This window comes from Schistocerca americana, chromosome 1 (assembly GCF_021461395.2).
Source record: "Schistocerca americana isolate TAMUIC-IGC-003095 chromosome 1, iqSchAmer2.1, whole genome shotgun sequence".
NCBI lineage: Eukaryota > Metazoa > Arthropoda > Insecta > Orthoptera > Acrididae > Schistocerca > Schistocerca americana.
Genome location: NC_060119.1, coordinates 127,973,892 through 127,998,559, shown reverse-complemented (window position 1 = coordinate 127,998,559; position 24,668 = coordinate 127,973,892). Strand labels below are relative to the sequence as shown.

Genomic DNA, 24,668 nt, shown 5'->3' with positions numbered 1-24,668 from the left:
GTGGGTCATTCCAGACCTGATATTTTGAGTGTCAAATGGATGTAAGTGACATCCCTGGAGGCAGTGGGGTAAGTGATAACTAAATTATTGATAAAACGTCACTGAGCACAACATTCAGAATTCAATTCACTTGTATTGTATGTGTACTTCAGTAATAACCACTGCATATGATGGTTACTGTAAACAATATAACAAATGAACATAAGACTAAGTTAGTTACAAACTTTGCTTATTTTTCTCAGAATTGGGATTTTGTCACTTGCACCCCTTTGCTTTTTACTGCCTAATGTAAATCTGGCATCTTGACAGACAACCCTTCGAAATGGTTCCACCTATAGTAAGGTCCTGAACACAAACCGTATTACCACAGCCAAATCTCCCCCGCCCCCTTCTCCCAGCACTGGAAAAATTTGGAAAAAAAATAGAAAATACAGCTTTAATGAGCAACACCAACAAAGACAAAATCTGAAGTGAAAGTCATGCAAGACCAATATGAGATTAATTTTGATTAAGTGCTCACTTGAAAAACCATAAAGAAAACTGAGGACATTGGTACAATTTAACACGAAAAGTGGCATACAACTTTGCTGGAAAAGGGGTATTCTCAAAGTTTATTGCTAAGCATTTGCAAACGATTTATTACTGCTGATAGTATAGATGTAATATTTTGTGAGACGACAAATCTTATTCGAAAATTGGAGAATTAGTGACAAACAAGACCAAATCATCAGAATTATGTATAGAAAACTGGAAGGTACTGATTTAATATTTAGGAGAAATTATCCAGCTTAAAGGAGGGGAGCAGGAAGCTATTACAGCAAGGTTACAAAAGAGGGGCAACAAACATTATAAATCATTTTCCCTACAGATGCAAACCTATAATGTAAGCCAAAAATTCAGCTCAAATTTATATCTACAGTGAAAATACTAAATTCAAAATAAAAGAATTAAAGAAAAAAGGAAAGGTAGTGGAAAATTTATTAAGAAATAAAGAATAAGTGGAAATTTTTAAATTAAGAAGTACACAAACAGGGAGGAAAAATAGCATATGGGTACATCCAAAGAATAAGTTCTATCGCAATGGCAAGGGAAGTTGAACGTTTTGAAAAATTAAGAGGCAAACACAACAGGCTTATGAAAATGTGTAACAGTTTAGAAGAAACTGGTATATGTACCTAAGAAATTGAAGTAAGAGCCAAATAGAAAAACAGAATTTACAAGTGAAATAGTTTGAGAGAAAACTGTAGCAAGAAGGTGGAGGAAAAAATAAACAGTAGAAGATGAAATAAAAGCAAACAGCCAGAGTATTAAAACACAATAAGCTAACTTAGCATTTTAAGTGTGGTCCTTAGCTGACTTGCAATGAAAGAAATAATAAAGACAGGTAACCATACTCCTGCAGATGAATATGGCTTGTATGTACACACACTTAAATGATCAGAAAAATAACATCAGTTTTTGGAAGATCAGTGTGCCAATCCCTTACCCCTCTACAATTCATCCCAGTAGGTGACGAAATGGTGGTTGGTCAGCGCCAGATGGCCTGTCGGCCATAATGTGTAACTATGTCGTCCTGCTTCCATAGAGCCATATCCAACAATGGGTGGTCCACACTCTGACAGAGCGATGTGGGTCCTCAGGAACTCTTCTTTTTTTTCCAAATATGTAACAGAGGAGAGCTAGTAGCAAAGGAAGGATCATAAAATGTCACTGATTTTACAAGAGGCTCTATCTCTTATAGTAGTATATGAAATGCCTGTGACTCCGCGGTGGTAAGGCAAGTGGGTGGGTGCGTAGAATGTTTTACACAACAGTAATGACTTCAGTACTTGTGTTACTTAGATCCCCCCCCCCCCCCCCCCCCATCCCCGGCAGTAGTTCCTTCGAACAACGTGGGTAGGAGTAGTCACTCCAACAATATAATCTAAAATACATAGACTGAATGAAGACAACCAATCATATTTTAGTGAGTTGGAGAAAAAAATTTACTACCTGATCTTCTCCCACCCCAGTCTCTTTGTACCTGTCCATTGGCTGGATCATTCCTTCATTATATTTTATTTTTCTTTGTGTAAATGAATTACCATTCACTTGTGGCATGTACTTACCTTGCCTTTACGGCCTACTTGTTCCACTGCTGAGATCATATTAATATACCAGTAATTTAAAAACTGTGTATAAAGGGATATTAATCTATATTCCACTGAGTTTCTCATGAAATGCAGTAGGTGGCAATCACAGCAATAGTAGTGCCAAGAATCCCAAAACAACATCAATTCTCAAAAAAGCTATTTTATTTGCACATTTAATGTAAAGACAGGGACATTGCACTTAGGTTTTTCATCCATTAGAATTTTTTAATGTAAACATATTGAGCGTATTACCTTACACAACAGTTTTGCAGAAAAATATTGTGTAATACTGAGTATTTGCTGAATTAAATCAACAACAAATAGATCCATAACTTACAATGAGTCAGACTTTTAAGGCAAGGTGACTAGTAGCACGAGTTTCTTAATTAAAATTTTGTTACATATTTTAAAACACTATTTGCCTTTTTACAAAAACTAGTAACTGTTTTACATTAACTATTAATTATGCACTATTTCTATTGTGCTAATACTACCAATGACTAGACTCAGCACGAAATATGACTTCACGACTGGCTTTGAAAACGTTTAATGACTAGATAAATGTAAAACAATGGCACTCTGTAATTTTTTGTTGGTATATTTCTTCCATCAAAGCACTTACTCTTGAAGCACATCAGGTGAGGCTTACTTAAAAATACAGAGAAGCTCGTTGGTGAGTTATTTGGCTTGGAAAGAAACAGTGTAAGTACCATTTTACACTGACGCGTGGTTGTTCAGTAAACACAATGAGTCATGTTATTTCATTTCGGGAAGAAAAACAGGACCATTGAATGTATACGACGTACAAGGAAGTGGAGAAGTTACCTTTTGCCCAACTTGTATTCAGCTACTGAAGTGTTCAGACCATGCTAACACACAATCTTGACACCTGAATGTTACCAGTTTTTCGATAGATGACTTTCTCATTTACTTCAATATTGTATGGGAAAAAAGTATTACAAGACATACTTATTTTTGACATTAAACTAAGTTAATTGTCACTAGTACAGGCAAGTAAATTTGAAGTGCGCAGTCATATTAAAATGGTGAAATACCTGCAACGTTTCTAAACTGTGCTATTTCAGTGCATCCTACCTATGATCCACAAAACACACAGCTAAACTAAGCTAACTCATCTGCACACTTAATAAGAAATATGCATTATTGCCAGTTGAGAACTAGTGTTTCTCTGCTGTGCTATTAATAACAGAAATGAAAAATCAGGATGTTATACACAGTTCATTTCCATTCTCATTGCTTATTTACACTGGCTTACCTGCAATGGTACATGCTCACTAGTGAACAGCTACTGTATGTGTTTCATATACATGGATTCATCAAGGGTGAGAAATCAACATTGTGACATGCTATACGTGCATTTTCTCCCAAAGTAACTGGCACTCTGTATAATTTACCACCTGGCCAGCAGACACACAATTTGTACTGTGTTATCAATTGCACTGATGAATCTCTATCGTGATTCACTGATGGTATATCCTTCATATTAATTGAAATCCCTTCATGCCCATCCAGAGTAACACTACCATTAACACTTTTTAGAAAAATATCTTGATCTGCAGACCATACAATTTCCCTACCTTCCATTCGTGTCCCTTCATTTCCTTTAAGACGTATAAATGTCCGTGACTGTAGATAGAGGCTATTGTTGACAGAACTTGTGATCCTGCGTGTCTGTGCTATTTTAATTTGAAGTTTATCAACTCCATGTGGTAGGCCAAAATTGGGAAACCCTGTGGAAAATATAGGCTTTCCTGATACTGGATCATGTACATCAAAGGATTTTACATTATTAACTGTCGCATTGTCTAGGCTCATTTTTAATTCTGACATTTTAGTGGCATCTTTTCCATCGATCCTTAATGAAACTGAATTGTTGTCACCGGCAATTTCAACAGGCCATTCATCAAATCCCTCTAATTTGCCGTCCGGCTTGTACACTCTGTCCAGGTCGGTAGTGCCGTAGAAAGTTATCAAACCTTGTTCCGGTACTAGTTCGAGACTCTCCATACCTTGGCCTAACCTTAATACACCTAAAATAACAAATGTTAGCAAAAGGTTCCCCATTGCCAAAAAGAACAAGAGTATAACAAGTGTCCAAAACGCATATGTTTTCCGGCCTCGCAATCCGGTTTTCGGGACGGCTTGCTCGTGTACTGGCTTATAACCGCCCCTTGAAAAAAGAAATTGACACTACGTTAGACACTTCACTGATGACATAAACAACTGATTTAATAACTGTTTTATCATCACACCTCAAGTTGTTTTCATCGTGTTTACTGCTGCTACTTTTTTTGATGAGTGCTTTTTCTCCCATTGTTAGAGTACCAAAACCACTTTCGGAGCCTGCATCAGACAGAGGCGAATTTCTTGAATCTGTCAGCGTCGACATACTTTGCTTCTAGTCGTGTCACTCTTATCAAATCTGACTTGCGACAGTAATCTCGAAGTGTCACTCAACACCGCAATGACTTGTTTACATTTGTTAGACAATTGCCTAACGTTCCTGATGACCAAAGTTGTTCACATGAAGATGAAAGCCAGTGTAGAAAGCCACCCCAAAGCCATCTGTGTTGATGGCATATCCAAAGGTATTGGCGTATACCTTGCACTAGATTGTGATAGGGCAATATAAGAAATTTAAGTGAGTGCTTATAAATAGTCTTATTGCCAATACAGCATTATTTTTTGTAGGATGTATCAGAAAGTCAAAGCCTTGGTGTAGATTTTAAACTGGCAGTCTTCATTATTTGACGAGTTAATCGTTCGTAGCTACTCGAGGTCGATAGTCTTATCGATATTGAAGTAATTCGATGTTTGAAACTTTGTTGCAGTGTAATCATGGCATCAGAGCGGTACAGCTTCTCATTAACAACTTTCAGGTAATAAAAAGAAAGAATTAGTTTGGAGAGGTTAAACTGTCTAAATACTGTGCATAAATTACGATGTAGATTAATGATTTGTGTTCCATGGTTTTCAAATCTATGTACGTTCTCTGCCCTCGGTTGTAATTTGGAAACACTGCATTTGTTACTATTGTGATTTATGTTTTTGCAGCCCTTCGGGCAAATTGGTGCAGATCGAATACGCCCTAGCGGCAGTGGCAGCCGGTGCTCCGTCTGTAGGAATTAAAGGTAAGCCGTATTTTAAGAAATGCTCTGGAAATAAATTGTGACCCTGTCAGGAATAGTGAGATCCACGTGCATTTTCATACATTGACGCCAAGGAATAAATCTCCTGTTGAAACCATACAGCACGTGAGTAATAGTGAATGTATTTATGTTTATACAATGGTGTTTGTGTTGGTCCCGAGATTTCAGGCTTGATTATGACTTTATTCTATGAACTAAATCTTGCTCGTATTAAAAGCAGTGTATGGTTTTATAACGACCTACACGTATCTTTCATGACCACTATCTTATTTCTGCTTTTTCGTATGCTGCAAGGTGGGAAGATAATTCTGCCATGTACAACTTCACAAGTTCTGACCCAAGCAGAGAGAAGTTTCACTTCTTAGGCTATTGTTCTTGATGTATTTGGTTCAGTCCTTGATGTTTAATTGGTCCATGATGTTTCATTCTTAGGGCTGTAGCTTGTTCGTACTACGTAAACCAAATTTAATGTAATACAGGACACGTCATAGCATTGCTCGCTTGCTCTCCCATGCTTGTTTCCATCAGGAATTTTGAATGGGACAGATGTCAGGGTTAACTGAAGGTTTCAATATCACATTGCCAAATCACAATCAAAGTGTCACTGTACGACCCAACCTTGGTCTTGATCTAAGCCACAGATCAGCATTTCATCACCGTTAAGATTTTTTTATTCACATTAATTGGATTTCATCAATTCACAACCAGTTTTTCACCTTCATCCTAACATATACCACAGACTATGTGATAGATCAGTCTGTCTCAACAACTTAATCCAAAATAATAAAATAGACATAAAAAGTATTGTCATTGTTTAGTTCTCTTCCTGTTTGCACATTTGAGATGTCACAAACCACATCATTACATCACAAGGCATGGCCATTGTCCGGTATATGTTCTTATAAGAGGTCATTTGGTTCGTGGATTGTAGAATTACATACAAGACCATTAAGGTGGTGGAGCAATATTTGAACAGCTACATATCTGCAAAGTACATCTCAGAGATGAGTAAAGTAGTGTTTATTGAAATCATTTCACCAGCCTGTATTTTTATGCAAGTCATCCTTAGTGTCCGATATATTTATGTGAACGAGCTAATCATCTGTCAAATAACATCCAGATATTCACTGGAGGAAGCACAAACAAATGAACAGCTGTGAACAGAGCCTGTTCTTTCATGTAAATTCCAGGTAAACATGAGAAAACGGCTTTGTCATGTTTGGTTCACATTTCCAGGTGTTTGCTCTTATTTGTCTGGTGGTTGTTGTTTACCAAATCTTCAAAGTAAGTTCACATATTCTCCACTCTAGTGCTTGCCTTGATGTGGACCACACAGGAAGCATTTTGTTTTTCAGTTTATGGATTTATTTTTAAAACAGAATTATCTTTCTTTATAATTTGTCGTGATAAATTAGAATGATGGAGTCCTCAGAAGAGGGAAATCATGCTGACCGAAGTTGTATTTGATGCTTGCATAATAATTCACACACACATTTTTCCTTCCCTGATCAGCATTGCTTGCTTCATCACTATCAGTGCATTTGCCATACAAAATAATCGGAAATACGGAAGCGTCCGATCCCGCCCGTCTGCTCTGACCCATGACATCACAAGTATGGTGGAAACGACCATAAACCACGATTACAGTATTGCACATATAAAGTCGTTATGTACACATTCTGAGGACGGAAATACATCGAAAAACAAACACACACACTGTCCACAAAAAACCTAATGACACTAATGGGACAAGCACAGGGAATGGGGAGGTTGTTGGGCGGGGACAAACTAAATATAAACAAATTTAGACACCTACCCCCGTACAGAACCACATAAAATGACGAAAAAAACCATCACAAAACTCCCCAAACACCACTAAACACAATATAATCTGGAATCGGACACTTCCCTTGACCTATATAGCTCAACAGCAGCTTTCGATCCCATAAATTAGGATCAAACATTTCCCTTGGCCTATATAGCTCAAAAACATCTCCCGATACCAATACCAACATACACAGCCACACATTGGGATCGAACACTTCCCTTGACCTGCGCACTCTTAATTTTATCCGTCATATCCATTCCTGAACAAAAACAACAACCGATTAATTTCACTAAAATTACCGCACGACGTGCAGTGAACAACACTAAATTAACCTTCACACAAAACCACAAAATCGTCAACTCACTGAAACGAATTCACACAAAACCACAAAATCGTCAACTCACTGAAACGAATTCCACTACAAACACAGTCGACACACGGACAATTCTGGATAATGAGCAAGAGCAAACTGAGCCCATTGCACCACACAAACGAAAACCCTGTACATACCACCAGCGGGGACAACAAACCATAACACGACGACATCTACAAACGCGCCACACTCACAAACCAAACTCAGTTCATGACATTACACAACAACACCCTTACGTCACGGGTCGAATCCGACGCATGGGATCGGACGCTTCAGTCAACCCAAATAATCCTATCTGCTCATCACTGTTTTCATCACAACTGTACCTGTCACTTCAGTGAATGAAACCAAAGAGTTTGATGACCTGAGCACAAAAATAAAAAATGACTGTTTAAAGCGTTTCTTTGAAGATACTCTTATATATAGGAAGATGTTGTGCTTCAAAATTCAGTTTTGAATTCTGTCAGATTACCAACAACACATGACATACTGTTGACATGTTTACCTACAAGTTCTTTTTGTACTAATGTTCAAACATGCTTAGGTTGATTGGGGCTGTGTTGTGCAATGCAGAGCTGTGCTTCTAAGGAGTCCTGACATTCATCACTGAATGGGTAGCATCAACTTCACTGGCTTTAGTTCACCATAGTTCAGCTGATTGGCATAAAATATTTATATATAATCTTCACAAACCTTTGTCATAAATCAGTCTCTGTATTAAAGAAAATCATGTCAATATCATTAGGCCTACAGTAATCCTTGAAATTATCCTGAATATACAGATAGTCTGGCACGTGGAATAAATTTATATTTATGGATTAATTGCTGACAAGAATTATGAGAACTGCTAGTATAATAGTCAATAGCAAGTAAGGTTGTAGTACATAAGATTCACTTTACTTCAGTTCTTACTGATTTTATGTATCTATTGTGTGTTGTTACTAACTAAAAATGTACTTTGCAGTCAATTTTAAAAGAACAGTTCTGTCTGTGCCATCAAAAAGTCTCATTTTTTTGTGCGTAGTTTAGTTAATTAATATTGCATGACAGGTTCTGAGATGCAGTTGGCTGTTTTCAGGTGCATGCCTTTGTAGATGGGCTGCTAACAGAACATTCATGAAAACCTGCAGCTGTGTTGCCAGTTCTGCTACACAGCTGTTTTTTGTTAAACTATGTTGGTTGCCTGGCTACGAATATTGTGCCCAAAAATTTTAGAGCCATTACAATTCCGTACTATTGAAGCATGAAGAAACTGGTAATAACCTCAGAATTTCAAAACGCCCTTCCTTCATAATAAAAAAAAGAAAGATTTGGGATTGTATGTTGAGATATAGAAAAATGATGGTATTTCAGTACTTAAATACATATCGCTTGGCTGCATCTTATGGAAGAGTGTGGATTCCACAGTCTTCTTAGGTAGTATTGTTGCCGCCCACATGTATTTTACTTTGTGTCATTATCTTCGCTGCTGCTGCTGTCATCTCCTAATCTTATTATCAGCTCTTCTGCTCTTTGTCTCAGTGCACCTTCTTGTTGCCATGCCTCTTCCAAGATGTTGCACATCCATGATAATATTGTTCAATTTTGTGGGAGTAGTACAGCCCAAAGCTTCAGGCACTAAAAGTTTAGTGTCCTTAGTTAAAAACTTTTATTTCTATGTGTGAAATATGACTTAATCTGAAGCTACAAGAGTTATGTTGCATTGAAAGGACAATATAGTGACAGGCATGACTCCATTTTCTCGAGAAATTTTGTCAGTGTTGTGAACAGTGTTGTATGATTTATGCTGTTTTATGATTTCCACCAGTTCTGCCCCTTCAATTTCCATGTCACATGATTCTATGCTGTTTTTTTTTAAGTGAGTCAATTGTAACTTTCTACTGCTGCTTGTAGCAGCTTGGTTCATGTATATAATCGAGCAAGAAAAATCTCACCTGTAAGGAGCTGCTCTCTCACTGTAAGATAGTTTGTTCTACTTCAGCGCAAAAAATACCCTTTTCGTGGTGCTAAAGAAGATAATCGAAAAAAATTTCTGGAAGAAGAGTTTTGCTTGAACAGGAGGACATCATTTCCAGGAGGTACTGTTTTTCAATGAAAGTGTATTATGTACAGACCTCTTGAAATTATTTGGTTGGAAGAAGTGAGAGTAATTGATAGTCATTCCAGACCCACCATGTGGACTGATGACACTGTGTGAGGAAAAAATGAATGCTTCAGTTGGAAAAGGCAGAGCTCATTCTTTTACATGCTGGAGTAAACACTGGGTTTGTTCCAAGTGCCTTGATGTTGTTTACATTTAAGAAATCTGAATGCTGCCTTGATGAAGTGGTGGTGGTGGTGGTGGTGGTGGTGGTGGTGATGATGAAATAGTGTTTTATACATTCATTGCTTTCAAAGATAAAAGAACTCTACTATAACATTGTCTGTTCAGAAAGAGTGACATAGTGGACTGACTAGAGAAAAAGAGGATAGAATCATTTGATAGGGAGACGAAAGAGGCAAAACTACTGGAATAAGTTTCCTTTAATTTATGTCTATGGTCACAATCTTTTTTTGTTTAACAGATTACCGGTTTCGGTCTTTAATGACCATAGACGTAAATTAAAGGAAACCTATTACATATACGGGTCACTGTGTTTTTTCGTGACAATGTCGCAGCTTGTAAAACTACTGGAAGTCGTGAAACAGAATCACGTAACACCATTTACGACACTGACAAAATTGTACAAAAAAATGGAGAGTTGTCTTGCAGTGTGTTCCTTTCAATGCAATTGAACTTGTGTAGGTTCAGGTCAAATCATATGTTGCTAATAGAAATAAAAATTTTAAATTAAAAAGCATGGAATATATACATATACAGGGTGAACATTAATAAAACTAACAAACTGCAGGGACAGATTCCTGACAGGAAATGGAGGAAAACAGGTCCTATGAACTCTTGTTTGGTAATGGATGGTGTGCATGCCTCAACAACAAATTGTCCCAGAACACAGCACAGAGCTGCATCGAATCTATGTCACAACAGATGTTCAAAGTGGCCTCCATGGGATGCAGTTCGCATGTCACATCATGGGTTGTCACACTTTTGCACGTTCTGGCCCCTCTCTCAATAGCGTCACATGTGTTGTGGAACATACTATTGGAGGGGTCAGGACATTAGGAACTGGTTCAGCATACACAGAACTTCTCACACCTCAGAGGTAAAAATCCATGGGATTTAAGTTTGATGATCTAGCAGGCCATGCTACAGGGCCTCCACGTTCTATCCAATGTCCAGCGAAGAAGGCGTCGAGTGTCGACGAACTGTAATGCCGAAGTGGGGTGTTGCTCCATCATGCAGAAACCACATAACCTGTAATATTGCCAAAGGCACATTCTCAAGCAGCCTAGGCAAAGTAATCCGTTGGAAGTCCAGGTATGTTCCTCCGTTGAGGCAGTGTGGAATAATGTTCAGTTCAAGTATGTAACTGGCAAGTCCCTGCCCACACACTGATGCAAAATCAATGCTGATGAGATGCCTCAACCATTCCATGAAGACTGTCTGTACCCCACAGATGATGATTATGCAGATTGATAATGCCATTTCTGGTAAAGGTTACTTTGTTGGTAAAGAGGTTTGATGACAGAAATCCCATAATTGTGATGTTCTGGCACAAAAACTATCGACAAAATCCTTCCTGTAGAGGGAAGTCCGCTGCTGACAATCCTGGCACTCATTGCAGGTGATTTAGAAAGTAGTGATTGCCACGCAGGGTACATGTAATCGTACTTTGGCTTACATCATGTTTGTGAGCCACTTGTTTGGAGCTTGTACTAGGGTTCGTTTCAGTATCCTGTAGAACCTGGTCCTCCAGATATGGTGTACACACAATCTGCTGCCTCACTGCATGTTCATCTGTTTGAAAGAACTCTTGATTTGACAAATGCCCAAAAAGCACCTGAAATGTTGTGTGATGTAGTTGGTGTCTGTGAAGGTACTTGTTTTGGTATAGCTGTGCTGCCTCTCAACTGTTTTCATCTGCTTGCTCGTACACAAACACCATCCCGGCTTGTTCCTGACATGGATACCGGACCATTCTGCTGCTTACAGTTGTTGTGTCAGTCACATATCCTGTAACACACAGCATGTGGTCAGAGGAACTGTCATTCGTCAGCGCCATCTACCGTGGCGTGCATTTCCAGACACATGTTCATAGGATCTTTTTCCCTCCACTTTCAGTCACAAATCTGTCCCAAAAGTTTGCCGGTTTTATGCTTCACATGCATAAACTATCAGGGACCTCTTTTTACTGGCCTGACTACTATAAAGCATGAGGATTTGTGTATGTGGATGGTGGTGACAAGGCAAGGCATTTTAATAAGATGCACTAGCATTACAAAATGAAAGCAAAAAGTGTTACTGTTGATGGCTCAACAATTCAGTAGTTGTTCAGTACTTTGTGTCTCCTGTGAAACTTATAGTAATACCACCCATAAAGACACAAATCTGAGTGTACCTGAAGATGAAGTGTTACTGATCGTAATATGTTATACAGTAGTAATACACAAACTTGTTTTTGTAATGGATTTCAGTCTTCGTTTACACTACCATTTAACAATCACAGTTGGCCTTAATTTGAAGGTTAACTAACTGTACAGGCTATTGGCAGCACCCCCATGTAGGTTAAAACTTCTGATGTTATCACACTGTATCATATTTCCTCTTCTTCATAATGTTTTGATTCTACTGCAGACCTAGTTGGAAAGAGACCACTCGTACAGACGACATTCCCTCTGAATTATTGAAATCTTCAGGGAAGCCAGCCATGATAAAATTATTCCACCTGGTGTGCTAGACAGGAGACAAGCGAATTACCATTGGACTTAAAGAAAACTGTAATAACACCAGTCTGAAAGAAAGCAGGTGCTGACTGATGTGATTGCTGTCAAATCCTCAGTTTCATACATCATTGTTGCAAAATATTGACACAAATTATTTACAGAAGAACAGAAAATGTGGTGGAGGCTGTTTTTTTGTGAAAATCTAGGAACACATAAGCAGTACTTTTCCTCCCACTGGGGGGGGGGGGGGGCTCACCACTCTTTGGTGGGTTTGTGCTTGGCTACCACGTGTCTCCAGCGTTTGCAGCATTTTTTCCCTTCCATGCTGCATTTCTGTCCTCTGGCTATTCTTTTTCCCCTCCCTTGGGGAACATGTCTGGGGTATTATTGGTAATATTCTGCATTCTGTCACTGACATGTGAACAGTCTCCCCTTTGTTTTTCGTTCCCTTTTCCTTTCTCTGTTTCCATTCTCCCCTCGTTCCTCTGCTTTGGTGTTTGAGGATCTTCTCTCTCCCTCCCTCCCTCCCTCCCTCCCTCTCCCTCTCTCCCCCCTTTTTTTCCTCCCCCCCCCCGCCCCCCACGCGTCTGACATGTAACAAGTGACTGGGTAAAGTGTAATTCCGAGCCCTGGGTCTACAGGTAGGGTTCACACGTACCCCCTGGTACAGGCCAGATGCAGGGAGGGGTGAATGCCTGAGCTGTAACCGTCCCAAATTGCCGATTGGTCTCTCCGTCGGGTGTTCAGGAAGTGTGACCTGAGGTATGAGCAATCACCTAAGGCAGGTGTGCCTCCTTGTGAAGGGGGCCCCCAGTTGGAAAGAGGGCGACATCGGAGACGCTGGCAATCATGGGGGGCTTTCCTCGCGAGGAGTCAATTATCTTCCCACTCTGCGTCTACAAAACGTAAACATAATGGGGATAATGATTCCAAGACCCTTCCTGCTGCACCACTGTTTCTCTTGGTCTCACGTACTGAAGACGGTCAGTTCTTCGCTAGGGTAAATCCGTTTATTATTCAGAAAAGTGTAGATGCAATTGCTGGTCCTGTGAAATCCTGCTCTCGTTTACGGAGTGGCACTTTGCTTTCGGAGACCACTTTTGATTCTCAAGCACGACAACTTCTTGCTGCTTCGCTTCTCCACGATTACCCTGTTTGTATCGATGCCCATAGAACTTTGAATTCTTCCCGTGGTGTAATTTTCACCAGGTGGCTTGACGATCTAACAGAGGCCGAAATACAATCTTACCTCTCTGATCTGGGTATCATTGCTGTCCATCATGTAATGAAAAATGTGGATTCCTCCTTAGTGCCCATCTGCACTCTCTTTCTCACCTTTGGTAGAGTTGTGCTTCCATCCAAGGTCAAAGCAGGCTATGATATTATCACTGTCTGGCTATACATTCCGAACCCAATGCACTGCTAACAGTGTCATTGTTTCAGCCACACGAGAATGTCTTGTCGACACCCCACCAAATGTGACACCTGTCGTAGGGATGCACATGAGTGCGATTGTCCACCACCTCCTCCCCGCTGTATCAACTGCAATGGCAGCCATGCCACCTCCTCTCAGATGTGTCCAGTGTATCTTGATGAGCGGGCTGTTCAAGAGATCAAGGTAAAGGAAAAGGTGCCTTATCCAGTCCCTCACAAGTTACTGGCTAGTTGCAAACCCTGCGTTCTCCCGTCTGGTACCTATAGTTTTGTTCTTGTTACCCCTCGCTCCATGAACGACATGGCCACGGAGACATGTGACGTCCAATTCAGCTCTGAGTTTGTAAAATCACCCAGTGTCAAGGTAGCATCGCCAGCCCCCCCCCCCCCCCCAGCTGTGCAGCAAGCCGTCAAACTCTCACTGCAAGGGGTGAAACCACCGGCTACATAACCTTTAAGCCAGAATGGACAGAAGGAGCACTCTTGTGAAGACTTCCTCTGCCCCTCCAGCCAAACAACACCTGAGTCTTCATCTAACCAGAAAGGCTCGAAGAAATCCACCAAAGACAAACGGTCTTGTCCTTCACCACCTCAAAGATCCTCTTTGATGGTGTCTGCACGTGATACCTTAACCTGGCCAGCCTCCATGGAGCGCCTGCACAAGCAAGCTGATGCTTCTGTGGACCCCATGGAGTAGGATCCTCCTGCTTCTGTGCCCTGTAGTAGTGCCTTTTCCCCAGCTGTTACTCGGCAGCCTCCGAGGTGACACCCCTATGTCTCTTCCTCATCATGACTCTCCTCCAAAGGAACGTCCACTGTGTTCGGTCCCACAAAGATGATTTACGGCTGCTTTTAGCGGCACAGTGTCCCGTTGTATTCTGCCTTCAGGAAACGAAATTGCGCCGTCACGACTGCTTCGAGCTTTCACATTTCTTACCGATTTGTTTTGACCTTCCTCCTGAAATCGGCATTCCCTCTCATGGGGGCATCATGCTGCTCATACGGGATGAAATTCATAATCAACCCATCTCCCTGGCTACCAATCTTCAAGCTGTTGCAGTTTGCTTCCTTCCCCACCTGACTTTTTCTCTCTGTACCATATATGTCCCTCCATCATTCGCTGTCACCAGGGCAGACTTCCTTCAACTTATTGGGCAGCTACCTACCCCATTTTTGCTACTCGGTGACTTTAATGTGCATCATCCCCTTTTGGGTTCTCCCAGGACCTGTCCGAGAGGTGCCCTCTTAGTCGACCTTCTTAACCAACTTAACCTCTTCTGCCTTAACACTGGAGCACCCACTTTCCTTTCTGACTCCTCGCACACCTATTCCCTTTCAGACCTATCCCGCACTTCCCAGCTTGCCCATCGTCTTGAATGGTCCGTTTTTCCTGACACCTACTTGAGCAACAGTTTCCTGTGTGCTATCTGTTTGCTGACTCCTACCCCATCTGCACGCACACCTAAATGGCAGCTTCCTGAGGCTGACTGGCATCTTTACTCCTCCCTGGCGACCTTCGAAGAAGATGATTTCCACAGTTGTGATGACCAGGTCAAATACCTCACAAATGTTATCCTGTGCTGCAGAACGTTTCATCCCCTGCACTTCCTCTCTACCATGTCGTGTCCCAGTCCCTTGGTGGACTGAGACATGCTGTGATGCAATTCGCGCACATAGGCGTGCTCTCCACATTTTTAACCGCCACCCTATGCTGGCAAACTGCATTCATTGTAAACAGATGCGTGCAAAGTGTCGTCGTGTTCTTCGGAATAGCAAAAGAGCTAGCTGGATTTCATTTACTAGTTCTTTTCACAGTTCCACATCATCCTCTGTCATGTGGGCCAACCTCCGACGGCTCTCTGGAACCAAGATCCATTCCCAAATTTCTGGCCTGACAGTCGCTGACGATGTCATCGTGCATCCTATTGCTATCTCCAACACCTTGGGGTGCCATTTTGCGGAAGTTTCGATCTCTTCCCACTATCACGCTTCCTTCCTCCATCGGAATTGAGTGGAGGAAGCTTGGGCGATACCCTTCTCTTCTCCAAACCATGAGTGCTACAAAGCTGACTTTACTATGAGGGAGCTAGATTATGCTCTCAGTTCATCCCAATTCTCCGCCCCAGGACCTGACACGTCATCCACATTTGGGTGTTGTAGCAGCTTTCTCTTGCGGGCAAACACTTTCTGCTAAACACGTAAAACCGTGTGTGGGCAGCAGAGGGCACATTTCCTGGACACTGGAGTGAAGCCACCGTCATACCCATAACTAAGCCCGATAAGGACAAAAACCTTCCTTCTAGGTACTGCCCCATCTCTCTCACCAGTTGCATTTGCAAGGTGATGGAACGTATGATTCATGCCCGGCTGGTGTGGTGGCTCGAGTCTCGCCATTTTCTAACGAATGCACAGTGTGGATTTCGAACGTGGCATTCTGCAGTTGACAATCTTGTTACGTTGTCCACCCGTGTCATAAATCGTTTTCTGTGGAAATCTCAGACTGTGGCTGTGTTTTTTGATTTGGAGAAGGCCTACAACACCTGCTGGATAACTGGTACTCTCTGTACTCTTTACATGTGGGACTTCGGTGGGCACCTGCCCTGTTTTCTTCGGACATTTTTACAAGACCCGAGTTTTCGAGGTGTGTGTGGGTTATGCCTTGTTGGATTCCTTTGTCCAGGAAAATGGTGTGCCTCAGGGTTCGGTCCTGGAAGTCATTCTCTTTGTTATTGCCATTATAATGGCCTGTCTCCCACTGGGCATCTTTGGCTCTTTTTTTGTTGACGATTTTGCCATCTATTGCAGTTCTCAATGGGCCCTCCTCATCAGGCGGCGTCTTAAGCACTGTCTTGATCACCTTTACTCCTGGAGCAATGACAATGGCTTTCGCTTTTCCACTGACAAAATCGTCTGTACAAATTTCTGGCGGCGCACATGGTTTCTCCCACCATCTCTACATCTTGGGCCTGTTGCCCTTCCATTGGTTGAAACTACGAAATTTCTGGGGCTCATGCTTGATAGGAAACTCGCTTGGTGTTCCCATGTGTCTTACCTGGCAGCCCGCTGTACATGGTGCCTCAATCTCCTAAGTGTCCTCAATGGTACTTCCTGGGGTGCCAATTGAACCACCCTCCTCTGTTTGTACTGGTCCCTTGTCTGTTCGAAATTTGACTATGGGCGCTTTGTTTGTGTGTCTGCACGCCCATCTCTCTTACGCCATCTCAACACTATCCACCATCATGGCTTCCGTTTGGCCACAGGCACCTTTTACACCAGCCCGGCTGAGAATCTGTATGCTGAAGCTACTGGACTACCACTGTCCTACCGCTGTGACTTTCTCCTTAGCAGGTATGCATGCCGTTTGTCTGCCAAGCGTGGCCTCTTTCTTCGATGATTCCTTTGATCCCCAGTATGTGGCACATCCATCTTCTCTGTTACCTCCTGGAGTCTGCTTTGCCACTTGTTTTGGCAGCTTAACTTCACACTAACTGCAACTTTGCCGGTGGGTGTGAACTCTTCACCACCTTGGCTTCATGAAGTGGCCCGTGTTAACCTTGGCCTTCATTTACTCCCTAAGGACACTACTCTAGCCTTGGTCTATTGCCTCCAGTTTCATGACCTTCACATGGAACTTCACGATAGTACCTTTCAGACTGAATGTGGGGTCGGATGTGCCTTAGTCATTGGCACCTGTGTCTGTTGATATCGGCTTCTGAGACACTCATCAGTATTTACAGCCGAGCTCTTTGCTTTGTATAAGGCCACGGAGTACATACGACTACACAGCCTTTCCAATTGTGTCTTCTGCTCAGACACGCTCAGTGCCCTCCAAAGTCTGCGTGCAGTGTACACTGCTCATCTCTTAGTGCAGCAGGTCCAGGAAAACTGTCACTTGCTCGCTCTTGGTGGAGCCAGGTGGGCCCCTGGTCATGTCAGTCTGCCAGTAAACAAGGCTGCTGATGCTGCTGCCAAGGCTGCAGTCCTTGTATCTCAGCTCACAAGTACTTTTATTCCATCCGATGATCTCTGCATTGCCATCTGTCAGGTGGTGGTGTCCCTTTGGCATCACCAATGGTCCTCCCTTCACGGAAATGAGCTTCGGCTTATTAAGCCTCTCCCAGCGCCTTGGACAACTTCCTCTCGGCCCTCTAGCTGGGGGAGATTATTTTAACTTGGCTGCATATTGGACACTGCCTTTTTAGGCATCATCATTTGCTAAGTGGTGCTGCCCCACCACTTTGTACACATTGTGCCCAAATTTTAACAGTCGGCCAGTTCCTGCTGGAATGTCCTTTTTTAATTAAACAATTTACGTTGCAGCTCAGGTTTGCCGTCTGATTTATCAGCCGTTTTAGTGAGTGACGCAAGGGCTGTCGACTGCATTTTACTTTTTATCCACCGAAGCAATATGGTGAAGGTCATTTAATTTTTGAGTTTGGACGTCTGTTTGTGCATGGTGTTTTTTAGCCCATTTTCCATGTGCCTGTTTTTAACTGTCTGCTATTCTGTCCATTGGGACTGACATATAGTCGTTTAACTCCTCTCTGTGTTCGTTTTCTATAGTTTTGACTTGGGTGCGTATAACCCCAGTTGTTTTTTGCGCCCTAAAGCGAAGCATAACAAAACAATACTGTCCCTGTCACGTATTATAGAAGGTAGGTTGAAGAAAGGCAAACCTACGTTTACAGAATTGGTGAAGTTTGAGAAAGTTTTTGATTATATTGACTGGACCACACTTCAAAACATTGAAGGTAGCAGAGATAAAATACAGGGTGGAAAGGCTATTTACAACTTGTACAGAAGCCATACTGCAATTATAAGAGGCAAATGACGTGTAACGGAAGTCTTAGTTGAGAAGGGAGTGAGACAGGGTTGTAGCGTATCCCTGTTGTTTTTCATTGTGTACTTGAGCAAGGTGTGAAAGAAACCAACTAGAAAATTGGAAAGGGAATTAAAAGTTCTGAGAGGAGAAATAAAAACTTTGAGGTTTGCTGATGACATTGTGATGGTCAGACAGCTAAGGACTGGGAAGAGCAGTTGACTAAGTGGATAGCATTGTGAAAAGGAGATAAAAAGAAAAAAACAGTGAAAGTAAAAAAGAGGTAATGGAATTAGTCAAAGCAAATCATGCTATACTGAGGAAAAACTAGATCAGGAACTGAGACACTGGAAGTAGCAGATGAGTATTGCTATTTGGGCAGCATAATTAGAGATGATGATCCAAATACAGAGTATATAAAATGTGGACTGACTAAAGCAAGAAAATGCTTTCTGAAAATAGGAATTTAAGATTAATGTAGATTTAAGTGCCAGGAAGTTTTTACTGAATATATGTATTGAGAATGTACACTTGTGCGGAAGTGAAATATGGACAACAGAAAATTGAGACAAGAAGAAAGAAGCATTTGAAATGTGGTGCTATAGAATAACAGTTAAGATTAACTGAGTAGATTGGATAAGAAATGTGGAGGTGCAGAATCGAGTTGGGGGAAAAAGAAACTAGTGGCGCAACTCAGCTGAAAGAAGGATCAGTTAGTGGGACACGTCCTTAGGCATCAAATTGGTAATGGAAGGAAGTTTGGAGGTAGGGGGGGGTAGGAGTTCTAGAGGAAGAGAAAGGCTTGAATACAGTAGGCAGCTTCGTGGGTGTAGGTTGCAATAGTTATGCAGAGATAAAGAGACTGGCATAGGATAGACTAGTATCGAGAGTTGCATCGAACAAGATATCAGTCGGAAGACCACAACAACAGCACAATTGGAACTACTGAGATGTAGATGTTTTGAAGTACCCTGCATCTCCACCAGTGTCGCATCATACCCACAATCAAGTACTCATCCAAAAGCAATGTTGTTAATAAAATACAACACTTGGTAATGAAAGCACATGTATTTTGAACACCAACGTACAGCTGGAACAGAACTGAACTCCTGTACGGAGAGTACTGATATCTATACAAAGATAACGAGAACAAACAATTACCGGTGGTTGGGTTTAAACTAGTGACCCATAGCATGCCAGCCATCTACAGTAACAGCTACACCTAGCTGCTTGGGGCACAGTTCATGGCAAAATTATTATTGGTTGTAGGAATACAGTGCATCTTCAACACTTCCCATAAAACTACTACTCTTTAAGGAGTTGCTGACTCAAGTGAATTGTAAATAGATTTTGCTGTTGTATCATTGTCGACATTGAGTATGTCTTCTTTTTAGCTGTATATTTGTGATCATTAACTGTAACTTATTTTCCTTATTACAGCATCAAATGGAGTTGTTCTTGCTACTGAGAACAAACACAAGTCAATTCTCTATGAGGAACATAGTGTCAATAAGGTTGAACTCATAACAAAGCACATTGGTATGGTGTACAGTGGTAAGTGTAATTTTTTGTTGATTCACTATGTATTGTAACTGGTGTTACTCATATTGTGTCGTCGTGACTACTTAGTTTTATTCCAGTTTTAGTCCTCTTAAGGTAACTGGTATATGTAAATTTTCAAGTGTGCTAGCAATTTATAGGTTGGAGGTATCCCATTTGTTCTCAGAGTGTCTCTATGAAAAATTCTCAGAAGTTGGGTGTGTTTTGTGATCCTGAATGTTGAATATTAATGTTAGTTTTTAATAGTGAAAATGAAAGAAGGCAATTAATCCATTGACCCTGCATGATGTATGTAAATGCTGTAGGAATCAAAATTTAGGCTTGGGAAATTTTATTTAAGAAAAGTATAAAATACGGGACAGAATTGCTGGCAAGTGCGCACACACACACACACACACACACACACACACACACACACACACACACACACACACCTCATATGTTGAAACTCTGTTAGCAAGGCAGGTCTTTTTAACCTTCCCTATTCTTCTCAGTATATTACAACTTGGGATAAAATTTACCAATTCCTCGACACATTTTTAGGGTTGCAGTCATGAAAAAATTCAAAAATGGAGTTAATTTGTGATACTGACAATATACACTCTTGTTAGAAGAGATTAGTAAATGTAACACAATATGGTGAAGTAAATGCTGCATTAACTGTAGATCACAGACACCAGTTTACTGCAAAATATGTTATGTACAACATGCAGAACTCCTGAAAATTCTCAAAAATATACATCCATTCACATAGAAACACACTGAAATTTTGAATGAATTGCTCCCTCCCCCGCCCCCACTCTCCTCCCCCGCCCCCACTCTCCTCCCCCGCCCCCAGTCTCCTCCCCCAACCTTTATTAACCCTTAACTCACGAGGTGACTTTTCTGTAATGTACACCACAAGGTGGGCTCTCTGAGACCCCTATGTTTAAACAGAGATTAAGGCCAAAAATGGTTTGAAATTTTTAATTTATGCTATATAACATTTATTTTTACAATCATTTAAGTGTTGTTTAAATGCTTCTAGTTTATTTTATTGCACTAAACAAAGCTGGCAGCATTTTACTATTTATCACACAAAAGCACATTATTTCATGTGGTTCTTTTAAATAGTACACACAAATAGACTGTGAGAGTACTGAATTTTACATTCTGAAAAATTATACAATCTCTGTAGCAAATAAATTTCCAAATAAATTAAATTCCAGGGTTTAAATTTGCACATAAAAATTCCACCCGATAGGTGCAAAAAGAAAGTCTGTCAAATTCATGTTCATTGCTGGGAACTACTCAGAACACATTCAATTTTAACAGACACATTGAAGAAATGGACAGAGCCCCATCACAACTTTCCTAAAGTTCTTCCGCTGAGTGACACTCGTGTTTGGTAGCAGAACTGTGATCACTGGCTAATGTAAGATCCTCGTCTTTTCCGTTTATTTGTTGATCTATATCACTGAAACATTCCTCTGTAGACTGACTAACAATTTCATCAAACTCAAGAAAGTTAAAAATGACACATTCATGCCAACAAATTTTAAGCTATATGGTACCGTACTGGAGAAAACAGGTATGTGGTTGACAAGGTTCGGTCTAGGAGACTCCAACACCTATCAGGAGTAGATGTCAACAATAAACACAGAAGGCAGTAATGTAACCGACAACAAAACATCGTAGGGTTGGCAATTTAAGGTAGGTGGGGGAGTTTAGAAGTATTCCACCACAACTGGTCTTGGAGAGTGAGTTCAAAAATTTTCACGCAGTCTGAGAGACCACACTTCTTGAATTATGGGTTTATGAGGATAGTTCTGTTAAGAATGTATAAAGCACAAGCACTCATATTTGACGATTTATGTATCACAATACATCCAAGGCTTGACACTCTCTCTGAAAAATCATACAAACTTGACATGAAGAATAGACTGCACGAATCTAGAATTTTGAATCGGACCTATCTGGTTCATTCATTGTTATCAAAGAAAAATTTGGAAGTCAGCTTACACAAGTAAGTAAATATGGAAGATGCGTGCATCTTCTACTTAGCTGAATTTATGGCATTTTCTGTGCTATTATTGCTGAAGATGAACACTGTTGTGTGAGCGTATCACAGTCCATATCACAAAGTGTGAAGCTTGAGCAAAGTATGTTCTCTGTTTGGGGTGACTAACAGTGCAGTCCTGACTCCTAATTTCCTGTAAACCTCAGAACAATTGTTCTGTCCTAATTGTGTAAACATGGTGCTACCAATTTGTCAAAGATAATTTAAAGGAGATGACAATGGCTATTGATACATATTTATAGTTGTATTTGCCACTGTATAATAATTTTTTGATATTTTTTTGCCAGGTAGTAATAGCAAAATAAAGTGTCTTTTCATTACATATCAGGTATTTTATTTCCTAGAAGCGCTGATAGTTAATTGGCTTTGAAGTAGCTGTATCAAGATTTAACCATGAAAGAACGTAATGAATCACATACATCCGAACTTTTAATTGTGATGTTAAGTGGCCAACAACATAAGGCACTAAGTAAATAGCCCATACTCAGGGAATCGGTGATGGGGAACAGGTGCAGGAATCTTGCACTGCTACCCAAGGAAAGATCCTAGAGGATGTCGTTTGCTGTTGCGTTCATGTACCCATTATGAAGCGTCCTGTGTATCATCCAGTGGGTATCTGTGACTTGCAGATGACTATGATGAGTGCATCTACAGTGTAGTAATGTTGCGTTTGTGTTGTCATGGATGAAGGGAAGGGAGAGGGTGACACCTACCCTTCACAAAAGGCACTAAGGGGGCCGTTGAACTTAACATTTCCGTCCGACGGATGGATCACCATCAAGTTTCAAATGTCCTTGCTTCATGAGACACTGTAGAGAGGGTTGTCATTCAATCCTAGACATTGGCACAAAACTAGTGATAATAAACATCATGCCACTGCATCTCCTCCTCTTTCTGGCCAAATACTGGCAGTGAAAATTTCATCTATCTCCCAGTTTCGAACCGGTTTACCTCCAAGTTGAGTACCACCACACAGACTTGCGTAAGCGACCTCGGCTGCAGAGGTGGGTAGTTAAGTCTTAGGTTGATGGAAATTCGGATAGAGTGCAGCATATATGTGTCATGGTCAGTAATCATACACAGATAATAGACTAGTGTGCTCAGGTTGTACAGAGGTGTGATGAAGATTTGGGGAGTGGGGAGGGCACATCATCTGCTCGTCATAAGTTTGCCAACAAGGGAGCAGTGAGCAGATGTGCCCATAGCAATAACTTGAAATAATTGCACCAAATCCTGACCTCAGTTTGAAAGTTCACAAAATAATCACTGTAACAGTAAAAATATATTTGTGTCACTTGATAAGCAACAGAAATGAGGATGTGAAGTAACATAAGATGTAGCTAACCTATGACCACTGAATGTTTTCTGAAAACTAAGTAAACTGTTCATTAAATGTAGAGGATCATGATGTTGTGAAGTCACCATTGTTTGCTTTGATGATTTAAAAACATTCTATTTGAAATTCCTGAAAGGCTAACTATTGCAGCAGACTGCAAAATCTGGCCATAGTTTGAGTATGAGTGTCACTGTAAATAAAAACAGTAAAGGTGAATTATTCAACCAGTTGTAGGGGGAAATACAGTTTAATGCGGATTCTGAATCATGGCATAACTTGGCATTTTTCGTGTCAGCAAGTTACTGCAAGAGGTGAAAGAATCGTCAATTACCTGAAAGATTCCTACAACCAAATGGGTAATGAATAACAGAGCTTTGAATTTGTAGTATCAAAATAAATTTTAGTGTTCTGTTTACATCCAGCAGTTATCAGCAGCTGGACTAAAGTCATTTCACTATTCAGGTCATGCTTTTGTAGTACTAGCAGCTAAATGAATGGTCAAGATGATTACTTTATAAGCATCACTTATTCACTCTGTGAACATTAGTAAATAAAGTTGACAACATTCCGAAACCTATTACACACACCAGTGCTGTATTAGATATGATGCTATTATCTTGGAGACTTATGAGTGGTTGTAATTTGATAATCTTGCAGTAACTTGCATTGGCCTTGTTTTGCAATGATGTAGAAAGCTTGGGACAATATGCTATTAAATTATTTACAGTCATATAATTATTCTGTTCTAAATATATTGGAATGGCCACACGTATTTTATGATCCTTAAAGTGATGTACTACACTAAGCAGATGGCAGGATTTTGTATTGTGTGAAGCTATAACATTACATTGAGTACTATGAAGTGTTTGCCTTTTCTTTCTATATTTTGTTGATGAATTGTTCTTGATTGTGAATGCCCTTGGTCAGGTATGGGTCCAGATTATCGACTGTTAGTGAAACGTGCAAGAAAGATGGCTCAGCAGTATCAGCTTATATATCAAGAACCTATTCCAACTGCACAGTTGGTCCAGAGAGTTGCTATGGTCATGCAGGAGTATACACAATCTGGGTAAGTTGTATAATTTTCTTTCAATCATGTAAAACATCTGAGCATGTTCTAAAATAACAAGTATTGC

General features: G+C 40.7%; 2 protein-coding genes across 2 annotated transcripts in view; one reads left to right on the top strand and one right to left on the bottom strand.

Annotated features, from left to right (window-relative positions):
• Nucleotides 1–2,276: 2,276 nt before the first annotated feature.
• Nucleotides 2,277–4,671, bottom strand: LOC124550576 (beta-sarcoglycan). Its single transcript, XM_047125322.1, has 2 exons — nucleotides 4,406–4,671; nucleotides 2,277–4,323 (listed from the first exon to the last, which is right to left on the bottom strand). The coding sequence occupies exons 1-2, from the start codon at nucleotides 4,540–4,542 to the stop codon at nucleotides 3,453–3,455; spliced, it is 1,008 nt and encodes a 335-aa protein (XP_046981278.1). The 5' UTR covers nucleotides 4,543–4,671; the 3' UTR covers nucleotides 2,277–3,452.
• A 280-nt stretch (nucleotides 4,672–4,951) lies between these two features.
• LOC124550592 (proteasome subunit alpha type-2) overlaps nucleotides 4,952–24,668 on the top strand; it is a 31,935-nt gene continuing 12,218 nt past the window's right edge. Inside the window, exons 1-4 of the mRNA XM_047125323.1 lie at nucleotides 4,952–5,032; nucleotides 5,208–5,284; nucleotides 20,018–20,131; nucleotides 24,460–24,601. Coding sequence (XP_046981279.1) covers nucleotides 4,992–5,032; nucleotides 5,208–5,284; nucleotides 20,018–20,131; nucleotides 24,460–24,601 — 374 coding nt within the window. The 5' untranslated portion in view covers nucleotides 4,952–4,991. The remainder of the gene's footprint in view (nucleotides 5,033–5,207; nucleotides 5,285–20,017; nucleotides 20,132–24,459; nucleotides 24,602–24,668) is intronic.